The 13,074-nt window shown below is 31.0% G+C and overlaps 1 protein-coding gene across 13 annotated transcripts in view; it reads right to left on the reverse strand.

Moving 5' to 3' along the window:
- Nucleotides 1-13,074, reverse strand: part of LOC133184282 (calcium/calmodulin-dependent protein kinase type II delta chain-like) — a 52,564-nt gene that overhangs the window by 5,701 nt on the left and 33,789 nt on the right. Inside the window, exons 11-16 of one of the 13 annotated variants that reach the window (XM_061319268.1) lie at nucleotides 12,152-12,235; nucleotides 10,982-11,024; nucleotides 8,333-8,350; nucleotides 5,284-5,367; nucleotides 1,720-1,752; nucleotides 1,172-1,237 (exon numbers count right to left, since the gene is read on the reverse strand). In XM_061319268.1, the coding sequence (XP_061175252.1) occupies nucleotides 1,172-1,237; nucleotides 1,720-1,752; nucleotides 5,284-5,367; nucleotides 8,333-8,350; nucleotides 10,982-11,024; nucleotides 12,152-12,235 (328 nt within the window). Of the gene's footprint in view, nucleotides 1-1,171; nucleotides 1,238-1,719; nucleotides 1,753-4,675; nucleotides 4,694-5,283; nucleotides 5,368-8,332; nucleotides 8,351-8,858; nucleotides 8,901-10,981; nucleotides 11,025-12,151; nucleotides 12,236-13,074 lie in introns of all 13 variants that reach the window. The other 12 variants (XM_061319266.1, XM_061319267.1, XM_061319270.1 and 9 more) reach the window with 12 other exon arrangements.

Here is a 13,074-nt window from a genome sequence, read left to right on the forward strand (position 1 = left end):
TGTTTGTAGTATAGAAAACATTGAATAACCAGTATTAATGTTTGCTACTTATACTTGAGTTTCTGAAAATGAGATCATAAAAATTATGTGCAAAAACATTTTGAATTTAATTGAGACTTTTTTGCAAAAGGAAGTAAATTTACTCTTTCTTTTGCCCATGCATGGTATTCGATCCTTTTGTATTATTTAATCATTTAAATATGTCTCCAGCTTGGAACGCTATCAACAAAATTAAAGGTCTCCAAATATACCAGTAAATTATCTTAAAAAGAAAATTATCACTCTGACACACAAAGACAGTTTACAGGTATAATCTACAATAATTTTCTCCAAAGATGACACAAAAAGAGTAAGGGGTATCTAAGCAACAAAACCTCAACACAAAATCATAAGGAAAAAAAAAATCAACCTCAGGACCTTAATGATTGTACAGGTCCCAAAATGAAAAAAAAATTGGATTTCTCCAAATCCAACCCTTTAATTTATCGTACAGCCTGCATGTCAGTGACTAATTAAAACGTTGATGGTACAAACATATAATCAGACATAAATGCAAACGGTACAGAACACAGACAAAAAACATCCAAGTCGCTCAGGCAGATATTTTGGTGCTTGACAGATTATTATTATTTTTTCTCTAACATAAACATTATGTGGTTATAGTCAGTGCAATGAAATGCAACAGAATTTCTACTTGAAGAAAAATTCAGAAAGGTGCAAAACTTATACAAATTAACTCTTTCATGAAACAAGTCTCATGGTCTTGTTACTAAAAAAAATCTTAAGAAATTTAGATAATTTCATTAAAACTGAGATGGACTTCACAGGATGACCCCTACCCAATCCTGAAGAATTTTCTTCAAAAAAAATCTTACAAATGAAAAAAAGTTTGAAGTGACCCAATTGGAGAATTTCAACAAGCATGTGCAAGGCCTGTATATAAGTACATGAGAGCAACGTGCTATGCAGCACAAGGAATATCATATATAAAAGTCACCAATTCGCTAACCTACCATGTAATCAAATCTTTCTTTAAAAAAGAGTTTAAAAAAACACAGAACAAAGCCACAGAGACTGTTTCCTTTTACAGAAAACAAACAGAAAAAAATCCCGATGTATGACATGCAAAATAATCTGCCAGTTTCGGCATTTCAGCACCCTAATTACTTACACATTGACTTGGGTGATGAGCATCCACTCTGCTCATGTATCTGCAGCTCAGTAAGAGTTATTGCCCCTGAAGCATTTCAATGGAAGTCAGAAAGTTCAGAAAAATGCACTATAAAATCCCATCGAGATGAATTTTTATCTGAACAGTTTGTTTACATATTTTTCTTATATTTTTATTAGTGGGATAAAGTTTAATTATTTTAAAAGAACATTGATTAACCAGACCAAAAAAAAGTAATAATAATAATAACAATAGAATTACACAGTTTCCAACACAGAAATAGTCTTACTAGTTTTAAAATACATACATAAATTTACGATTATTCTGAAAGGAGGGTTCAGAGAATTGCGTAATTTTTTCTTTGCATTTTTCTTTACCTAGGGAGCGACTATTTCTACTACACAACTCACAAGACACAAAGAAACAAAAAGCAAGCATGTTAATAGTAGATCAATGTGATACGACTTTTTTTTGGCATAGGAATTGAAACAAATAATAATCTCTAAAGCTTAGTTATTGCCAAAATGCAGAGAAATTCTTTATTTTACCCAATGGTTGGCTCAAATTCTTTTTAGAATTTCCTAGAAGAGAAAATTTACAGACAACTAGTTTCAGGAAAGTGGCCTCCGACTATATAAATCTAGCAAAATATGCTTTTAACAAACAACCTATTTGCTTGCATATTATGATTTCAGAAAGTTCTGAAATTCATCTTTACTTTTCATTCCACCCATCATCAACACATACATTATATTTATTGTTTACAAAGTCTAACAAGTACCATTACACAAATACCAGAAAACATTTACACATACATCACAACAACATCAAAGTTTCACACAGGAAGCAGTGCTCGGAAACAGCAATTCAATCCAATAACACCCCCCCCCCTTCTTTCTTCCTCCCTTCATTATTGATCTATTTATAGAATCACCTTTCAGTTTCACAATCATTTCATGAAAACTTGATAGAAATTATCAAAGGTTAGGAATACAAAAAAGTCATAATTATACAGTTAAATTTCAACTGATTTGGCTTGTGAAATGATGATATTGAATACAGATACTGTAATTCATCTAATTTTCGCAACACTATATTTTTGCCAAAACTTTCACAAATATGTTTTTATCGTTATATATGATCTTTTACAATAGCACTGAAATTTGCACAAGGAGACAGTCTTGCATAATCATGCAGAAATAAAGTTCTACAAATAAAAAGTGATTTACAGCACCCAACAATACTTGAGCATTATTTTTCAGAATCAGTTTGAACTGTGAAAAATGATATCAGCTAGAACTAAATTACTTTTTTCTCACAAATGTTTATTTTACAATTAAAATTAATGTTCACAGAAAAAGCTAAAATTTAAAATTTTTACATGAGAGGCCCCATGCAATTTTATGTAGTTACAGTATTATTTATATGAATTTTGTGTGAAATGAGGAATCTATATTATATGCAACTCAAGAACTTAAGGAACTTGCAAAACTGAAGGGTGTTCTTGAAATAAAAAAAAAATCTCTGTTTCCATCTTCCTTTAACGATCATAATAGTCCACAAAAACATCAAAATTTGTTAAGCACTTTGTTTATTTTTTAAAGATTATCACTTCTGATATCAGATGAAGATCTGCTTTCAAATAACTTTAATGTACATGTACTGTTATAGAAAAAGTACTAAATTCAAATGCATTTTTTGGGGTGAACATATACTTAAAAGTTTTCACATCCCAAAACTTACAATACCCAAAGAAGATACTTCTTTCTTCTATAGAAATTCATATCATAAAAATCTAACACTTTAATAAAACCTGAGAGAGCACCAACTTCAACTCTGAGAAATTAAGGGGGCATATAGAAGAAGTCAACTAGCAGCTAACACAATATCAAATTAAGACCTATTAGAAGACCATTTATCAAAAAGATGATAAGGCCAACAAAAAAAATCCATTAAGGTGGCCTACAAAAACAAAAGGCCTCTGGGCCACAATGCTCACCTGATTCTTCATTGCAGCCCGGAGGACCGGGCTGCTCTATACATATAAATTTAAGTGTTGGTATATGGGGATTGAGGTGGGAGAAGTTATTCAGAATTAAAGGCTTTCTAAACATTAAAAAGATTGTTAATCAGAATGTTCTTTCCCTTTATAAATTACGAGATACACAATATATTTACTTCCATAAAGTGAATCTGTAAAAATATATATGTTTTTCATATTTAATATATAAAGTTGCTTATCATTTACTATCGAAATAACGACAGGTCCCTTTTTTTTTAGAACATCGAATTTTACTTATCGCATAAAAACGTAAAAATGTACTTTACACAGTTCGTGTTTTATATTCTTAAAGTGAAAGACATTTTTGAAAATAGGTGATGCATGTGTCTGGTTTCAAATTATATTTTATGCAGCCAACATTTACTTGAGGAATTGATAAAGTTTAAAAGGGTATCGTTTTTGTTCGATTTTCATCCGACTATAAGTTTTCAAAATATTCTCGACTATCGTCTCCATCATTTAGACGCATGCCTTTTTCACACATATCGAAGTGGTTTGATGATCAAGACTCATTTCCATTGTTTACTTTATTTATTTCCCGGGCGACAATTGACGGTTACATAAATGTTTTCTTGTTCTCTTTCTGATATATGATAATGCACTTTTATGTACATGTAGATAAATAGACTCTGGTCACAAAATAAAGTCCATGATTTTAACAATTTGGAATTATAGCAAACTGAGGCTTAATGTCAACTTTGCATTAGGTAGCCTTACTGTTCCTGCAGAGTTTAAATATTTCTAGTAAAACTTTGTTCCCAACTTAGTAACTGAGGCCATGCTTTAAACTAGCTTGACTCTTCATTACTTGGGGATGCTTTCTTGTTAATATGACTGTGACCTGCTTTCTTGAGATAATGTTTTATTAAAAGCTTTCCCTCCCCCCCTCATATGTTGTCATGTAAGACTGTGACCCTTATATGACCCTGACTTTGTCCCAAGGGCCATGATTTCAACAAAGCTACATCTACACTACAATAGGATGTGTTACTTTAACTTGATTTATCATGGTCCTACTGTTCTTGAAAAGACGTTTTCTATATTTTATTACCTATATATTGCTATGTAAAACTTTGATCCTAATCGTGGTCTGGTCTTAGCTTGGGGGTAAGCTAGAATCTAAATGACGTGAGGATGCATGCATATCAATATGTCTCTTGAGAAGATCAACACCACATCAGGAAGCTCACATATGTACATACTTTCATACATACAACCACAGAGACATACAGACAAAGTGTACATACTTATGCCAGACAATGGTTGATCAGAAAAGCTCATTTGAGCCAACGGCTCATGTGAACTAAAAACAGGAAATGCACAAAAGGCCTGATTTTTATTTTAAAGGTCATAGGTCAAATATTACTAAATGCAGGATCACACCCAGCAGGAAGCTATACTTTCACTTTGTTAGAAATGAAAGTAGGAGAGTGTATACTCACTGTCAATATCAGCTTTTCCTAAGAGGTCAAGTGGAGAAGAAATATATAGGGTCAGAGACATTGGAATTTTCTTCAACAATATATACATATAGTTTTATGCCTAAAATATGTACCAGTCTTTCAAGGCAGTAAAAATTTTAAACCCAATTCTAAAATTGCCCAAACACTAGCTTTAAGCTTTTTTCTGCATTATTACCAACAAAAAAGTAATTGTTTTTTCAATACCACCTGACTGCAGGTTTACATGGTATGTATGGTACATGTATTGGTTATAACAGTAAAACATAGTTGTAGCAAACCTAGATAAAGTTGAAATTGCTTTACAATATTCATTATGGAATATATCCAGTAAAGAACACAAAATTTTCTGCGTTAAAAAATATATTTGGTGACAGAATTCTATTTTACTCTGGTATTCCTATCAAATGCATATGTAATAAAAAAAATTCTACTGTAGCTTAAAAATATTGCTGCCAACATAAAAAAGCAAATTTATTGATACCTTGCCACCAAGATAAATTCATCAACCCTCATCATTCTAAATGACTGTACGACTTCCATACGATCCCTGCAAATGATAACAACATACATCTCCTTTTGAGACTTACCCCTAGTATCTTCATCATCAATGGTGGCTTGGCTATCGGTTGATTCTTTGATGCCATCATTTTTTTTCACTATCAGGCTTCGACCTATAAAAAACATGAAGCAAAAAACAAAAACTTTTAGAAATATATAGATATATTTGTGTATACAATGCAATATGATACTTTATTTGAAACAATATTCTGAATATCCTCTTCAACATCTACGTAAAATATGATTATTACGAGAACAGTATCATATACTTTCTTCAAAGCATAATGGAGTATAAGAATAAGCTGCATAGAAAACCCATACCTATTAAAAAGATTGTTAGAAAAAATAATGTAACAAGTTGATGTTTAGGCTTATCAAAAGATAATTCATTAGGGATATTGAAAAAAAAATACACTATCTGACATGCACAGAATAAAGTGCATTAATAGGACTGTGGATGATATATATGACATTCATATGACAGCCAAATCAATTTTCTGACAACATCTGTTTTGAGCCTTTGAGGCAGCTTGCCGTCTTAGGCATGCAACATGTGTCCTAAAAAGCAATATTACTAATGACTCCATAAGATTCCCCCCCCCCCCCCCCCCCCCAAAAAAAATACACCAAATACATTATCCATCAAATTGATGTTTTTTTTTTTTTTTTTTTTTTTTTTAAACCGATTTGGTGATTTTTGCATCTTTAATTATCTCAGTTTACAGATACAAAAGTATTGGTGACCTATTGGATAAATATCCAAAATTACCAAGTATGCATCACATCCCTTCACAAAATATAGTCCAACATTACTACCCCATATTCCACTGAGTGCCACATTGGTCCGGGCCTGGGGCCTTTTTACTGACCTTGAAACAAACTAGTTAACCATTGGCAATTCATTCTGGATTCACCACAATTCTAAGCAAAAATATTCATCTCACTTTTACACAAATCAAAAGCTAACTTACTAAGCTGTTTTTTTTATTGGATAAAAAACCCCCAAGATTAGTTTTCTGGACTAATGCAAATTGACAGTAACTTAAAGACATCAGTCACAAAATCAATAAAATATTCCACAAATAACTAATACAGCATTCATTATCCGACATAAATAGAAACAGCACTGATGAGATAATTACAGATATTTACATCCGCTGACACACAACAAATACATCCCTTGACATCATCACTACCAAAATGATCAAATCTTCTTACTCATAAAACACCATATTTATTTCCAATATATACTTGTTGATCAAATCTGCCTACTATTTGTCTTGTTTCAAAGTTGGATCATGAAAACATTATATATATAGACCAGGTTACCAGAATTTTACTGGAAACATCACACTGAAATCTATTTCACCAAAAATATTAAAAATATTTCTGACCTAATATGTCTTGTTCTAGGTGAATGTTATATGTGTTCAGGATTATGACCTTATATGATGTTTTAATGATGTCTGGTTCTAGATGAATGTTACACATGTTCAGGATTATACACAATGCATGTCACATTTCCACTAATTTCAAACAAAATCAAAGAAAGGAAATTTCATGCAAATCAAACAATATTTAAACAATACTAACTTGAAATTAAATGAATACAAATAATAATAGGAGTATGCTGTGCTTAAGTATGATAATATCTAGTCAATTGGATTATATTCTTTAAGTATAATAAAATAATTCCTTGATGGTAAAAACAGTAAAGTATTATAACATAATACTTAGTATTGCAATTACCTTAGGGTTCTCTAACCTATAGCCCCTCTTTTGCTGCAAAGTCTAGGAAGCTCTAAATTTTATGAGATTTTCAGGACATAATATTGTTTATGCTAGTGATAATTGAACAAACAATCTATATGCAAAAAGTACAAAGTGTTGCCGAAAGGCTGCACTTCAGATAGTAGGTCACCTAATGCAGAATGTTTAGAGTATTTCATCAACTTCCAAAATAAAGTAACAATTATCAGAAAAAAATGGTTGAATTTAATTAGAAGAGTCAGTATAAAGGAAAGTATCAACAGAAAAGTAAAACAAAAGGACTAGCTCGTCTTAAGTTTTATTAGCTTGGTTTACCAAATGTTAAGCAACATATTTCACCAGGACTGCTTTCTTATGTGTCCTTAAAAAAATCTACAGTGATCAAAGTGTTTTCAATAAGCACATTGTTCCCAGCTAATAGATGTTTTCTACCTCCAACGCGAAAGAGTTCTGTTAAGTTAGGTAATCGCAATATCAAGTATATCCTTGATATAAACTGTGAACATGAGGTATTTTGTATGTAACTGGCCTCTACATATGTTTTACCAACTTATACAAAACCATAGGCCAAAACTTCTACCAGTAATTTGGTGGATAGGCCTGAAAAGTAGGTGTTATGGAAATCATAACAAAAATTAGAAAATATTTACTGGTGATCTTTCTTTGAATGAACCCTTCTTTTTTTACCGATATAAATGCATATTAAATTTGTCTATAAACTCTTGTTGGTAGGAAAATGGTTGACAGCTAGGTGTACACAAATTCATGTGTCCTCAGAAATCTCAGTACATATGTGCATCTATACACAGATCTGTACACAGGATAATTTCATACTTAAAATGTGTGTAGATTTTCATAGAGATTTCCTCCTAAAAAAAAATCAAAAAGGTATAGATCTATAGTACTCAATACTAATAAGAAATCTTAAAAGCCTTCAAAATCCTAAATGTGGGCAAAAAATGTCCTCAACATGTGAAATTTAAAAAATTTATATGCTTTAATGACCAAGTAGTAATTCTTAGTTATATAATGAACAGTGATGCATGCTGGGAAAAGATGCTAAAAGCTGTGATAACCTAACTTGTTTCCCCCAATCAAAATTACAGTGTACTTACGAAAAAAAAACCCTCTCCCCCATGAACAAACTCAAAACCCCGACCTCATAAAAAATATTAAAAATGTTATGAAATTTTAAAGGCAAAGCAAGCTTTCCAAAAAAATTATCTTAGACAGAGAAGCTGATTACAGAAAGATTTTTGAAAGGTTCAAGCTTTGGTGGATCCAATTTCTTGAATTCTAAGTACATACCAGCATTAGGTTTCCACTCTGTTCAGTAGACACAAGTTGGATAATTATTTTAACTGATCAAAGGTCATCAAAGTTTAAAGCTATTGGCAGTATCAGCAGTGTTGTCATGGACATTTGAAAATTGTCAGTGGGGGAAAAACAAGTGCAATCTGGGAAAAATAACAATGTTTAACCTAGAGAGGAATATTCCATTTTTATGTTACTAGAGAAGGGTAAAGTTCATCTTTTTTTCTGAATCTTTTGATGCATTTTTGGGGTGTGTGGGGAATCTATTTTTTTTTAAATCAATGTAAATAAAATATTAGTAATCTATTTTAAGCTATACTCAAACTTAAAAAAAAAAATAATTGAAGGATAAACAAATAGGAGTGCAGAAAAATAAATAAAACAAAAATGTAAACTAAACTAAATCAATAAATGTGTGTCAAGATGAACAAAAAATGGGGAAAATAAAAGCGACAGAGAAAATTCTGGAAATGCAACACGAAAGAACCTGACTGGTTACCATGGTCACACACAGACCTACCTGCCAAGACGGCGGGACTAGTCACAGGCGAAAGGGCATTACCTGAATTTGACAACCAGTGATATCAAAAATATATCACTCAAACTTCATCATAAATTCTAAGAAATCACCATTTTAAGAAACATTTGAGATTTTTTTTTTTGTTAAAACAATAAATAAAACAAAGATGATGTAAGCAAGTTATTATCTAAATTGAAGTATCGTAAACAAATATTTGTGGCAATAAAATCTCCGAGCAACTGTCCCATGCAGATTTCCCGGCCCATTTGAATTTTATATCAACAACTTTCCCTATCAGTGAATAAAAAATTAATTCTACTCAGATTATTTCTTAATTGCAGCAATACACATTATTAACAATGTTAGTTCTTCAATTGAAAAAAAGAAAGAAATGAATTGAATGAGATATGAATAATATATGACATAGTAAATAAAAAAAATTTGCACTCTGCATCTAAAAACCCAATCAAAATTTCAGAAAAAAGCTGTTATTTTACCATCTGCATTAAAAGAAAAATTATTCAAGATATGCTTAAAAAAAAATATATGCATCATCTTTTTTTTAACAAACAGTGCACATACCACTAGAAGAGAACTACTGTGTTTTTTTTAATCACACAACACACATTTACAACCACGAAGAGAAGCTACACCATGTGTGACACTTACCTTTGTTTACTATACAAAAGCAAGCAAAAACAGAGATGTACAAAGTTATCATGCCAGTATTAGTATTAAAAAAAAAACCACACACACAATAAACAGGTACCCTCTGATTCTATCAATACCAGGCTTCATAAACCTAGCCCCTATGATATCCAGGTAGATTTCTCTTAATTACACTCATTTAACTTAAGTCTGACCCAAGTTACTGCTATCTAAATGCTATTATTGTTGGGTTTTTTTAAAAGTAAATACTGGTAATCATATTTAAGTCTTGAAGCAATGGTCAGTTTTCTTGCTTTGAAATAATTTATTCAATACATAAAGAACCATGGAATTTTGCTGACCTGAATCTTACTGAAAAATTATTTGGCAAAATGAAGTAAAATTTACATGATAATGACAAGCTAGAATTCCTATTTTAAATTGAGATTATTTGTGAAATACACTACCCACAAAAATAATAAATCAAACTTAAAATTTCTCCTTCAGTTATGACCTTGAATTAACATGAAGACCTTGACCTTGATATTTTATTAACTTGTATAATCCCGACGTCTCAATGAAATAAAGATTTCAAAAGTAAAATTATAAGGTGACAGTGAAAAGGACCTACTTGACCCTAGCAGCTGACCTTTGACCTGTTCACTTAGCTTCAATTTGATTTTGGTATATATTAAACCTCTGATAATCAAATTCTTAAGGCAAAGTTGTGATAAAAGATGAATTTCAAAAATTCTAGTTATTCAACTTGCTTTGTGAGTGAAACACCCCTCTTTCTTTACATACAAGAAACAACGCTATCGTTAACCAGGAATAGCCCGTTATTGCTACGCTGTGCTTTGGTAAATGTTTATCTCAATTGTAAATTTTCAAATCAAGTGGGATACTGCAGTTTGAATATAGCAAATTACATGTAATAGTATGCTATGCTTAGATTTGCTCTGAATAAATGTCAGGGGAAAAAATAGATTACAAAAGGGATTTTCATCAAATTTCATTAACATGTGGGAAGATCATTTTTTTAAAACAAAAAAAAAAAAAAAACAAAAAAAACAAAAAAATTCACACTATACTAGCTGGTATATTCTTGAATTTAATCTGCCACTTTGAAAAATAAATTCACGTTTGGCAAGAAGCCTTGGAAAAACTAACAAAATACCAATATTTCAAAAAAGGGAATAAAAGGGCAATACAATATTTAAAAAGAATTTTAGATAAAAATAAGAAACAATGCAAGGAATAAAGGAGGAACAAATTAACTGAATTAGGTCAACAAGATAATTGTAATGGGTGGGGGGTTAAAAAAATTGAAAAAAAAATTTGGGAAGCAAGAAAACAACTTTTGGGGGTATTAATAAAATGAAATGCATAGATAAAATGGCACATTGTAAGTAACATTGGCACAAAGATTGTCAACAAATAATATAAACAAAACTGAAAATTCAGTCGAAACTTACTTGAAAAATTTCTCGTAGCCAACATGGTTGTGAGAATGGCTCCCTAAAATAAAAGATACAGAATCAGTGTGTTTGCCCAGCATACACATTACTTCAATGCATTTTTTTTTACTATTAATACAGAAGTAATGTGAAGCTTATGAACATTTCAAATGATGATGGAAGATGGAATATCCAGTGACAGTTATTTTTATTCATGAATTCTACCAGGAAGATTTTATATCGTCACATACCACTAAAACTTCACTATAGTTGTTTAACTATAAGATTTCATATTGTCACAAACCACTAAAACTTCACTATAGTTGTTTAACTATAAGATTTCATATTGTCACATATCACTAAAACTTCACTATAGTTGTTTAACTATAAGATTTCATATTGTCACATACCACAAAAACTTCACTATAGTTGTTTAACTATAAGATTGTGCACTATTGTGTATTATGCACAGTGTGTTTTACCCATTGATCTCTCTTTGGTTATACAAGGGTTGCTCCAACAGTAATGTAACAACTGGTATAAAATCTTTAATACATGTAGTCAAATCTTATCAACAAAATTTGACACACTATACTAAAACCCCACTCTTTTTTGATTTTTGCCTTAAAATTTCATTGGATCAACCCTCACAAGATAAACAACAAGACACTGACAACAAATGCAAGTCAATGTTTTAGATTTCATAACACAAAGTTATTTATAGTTCAAACACATTTAATTCTTGTTCCTTGTCAGTATATTTACATGCTTCAGTATATAGTCTGAACTAGATGTGCAGAATTTTCACAAATATTGTATGACACATCATGCAGTCCTGATGTCATTTAAAACTAATGATTTTTTTTTAGCAAAAAGCACTTCTGATTTTCACAAGATTCACACTCTCAGTAAAAACTCCCTTCTAGCTTATGCAAGTGTAATTCATTCTCACGAATTAAGACAATTTTTCTAAAATTTCCTAAGATTCTGTGCTTTCAACATTGAAAACTAAGGTCATAAAAAATACAACTAGCCATTATATGCCGAGATAAAAGCCCCAAGACAAATGTAAACATCTTTTAAAATAGATTTTTAAACACCTTAACTGGTACTGTGACTTTTTCCTTGAAATCAAAATTTCCTGTTGCTTGTTTGAAATCTAGGTAATATTTTCTACTTTGAACAAACCTTGAGTTTTCTGCGAGCGTTGAATTTCTTGAGGCAATCCACTGTCTCCTGTCTATGAACCACAGAAGCAACTCTCTCACGTTGCTAGAAAGAAAAGAAATAATGTCATTTTTAATAATACATCCTGCATTCTGATAAACTTATGCACAAAGGCTTCAATTCACTGGTAGAAAGGGCAAGCAATGCACGTAAAGAAAGCAAAATCTTTACCTAATTCCATTTACAAATATCAGAAAAATGGAAAAAAACAATCAAGTCACTTTTCTCCAATTAATCCATGTGAAGAATAAGTGTTAAATAAATATGGTTTTTCACCATGGCTTGAATAAACAAAAATTCTCTTAAACAAACATCTAAACCATATGACAAATTTCTTGTCAAATTTTTACCATACACAGCTTTTTTATTCTCACCAATAGAAAACCAAGCTCCTGTAACATGATACTTGCTAGACCCGATGTTGCACACATAATACCTTTTCATCTTCACTCTTTTGAGGATAAAAATTGTTGCTAAGTAACGACACTTTGTAACTGGAGATATCTAATTAATATACCCTGATCTGATGAGTATGACACACTTCTTAGGAGCATTAACACCATTCTTTTACCATTTGGAAAATTAGGCATATCATTTAAGTACATCTGTCTCAAATTGTTGCGATTTTATTACTACTGCAATGGATCTAAATATTCTATATTCACACTTGAACTAAATACTTGTTAACTTGATAAAACTGTGTATTGCATTTAGAAACTGGCTTAGGTTTCACATCTATGTATATGAAGACTATCACACATCTAATCCTATCAAAGATTATAATAATAAAAAAAAAAATCAATAAATAACATGCTTTTGAGTCCTCATTTGTCCAATAATGAATATCTTCAATTAATATGGATTTAAGGATACAAATGTTAGGC

This window comes from Saccostrea echinata, unplaced genomic scaffold (genome assembly GCF_033153115.1).
Source record: "Saccostrea echinata isolate AGI-Se365-2 ecotype Australia unplaced genomic scaffold, CSIRO_AGI_Sech_v1 ptg000010l, whole genome shotgun sequence".
Taxonomy (NCBI): Eukaryota; Metazoa; Mollusca; class Bivalvia; order Ostreida; family Ostreidae; genus Saccostrea; species Saccostrea echinata.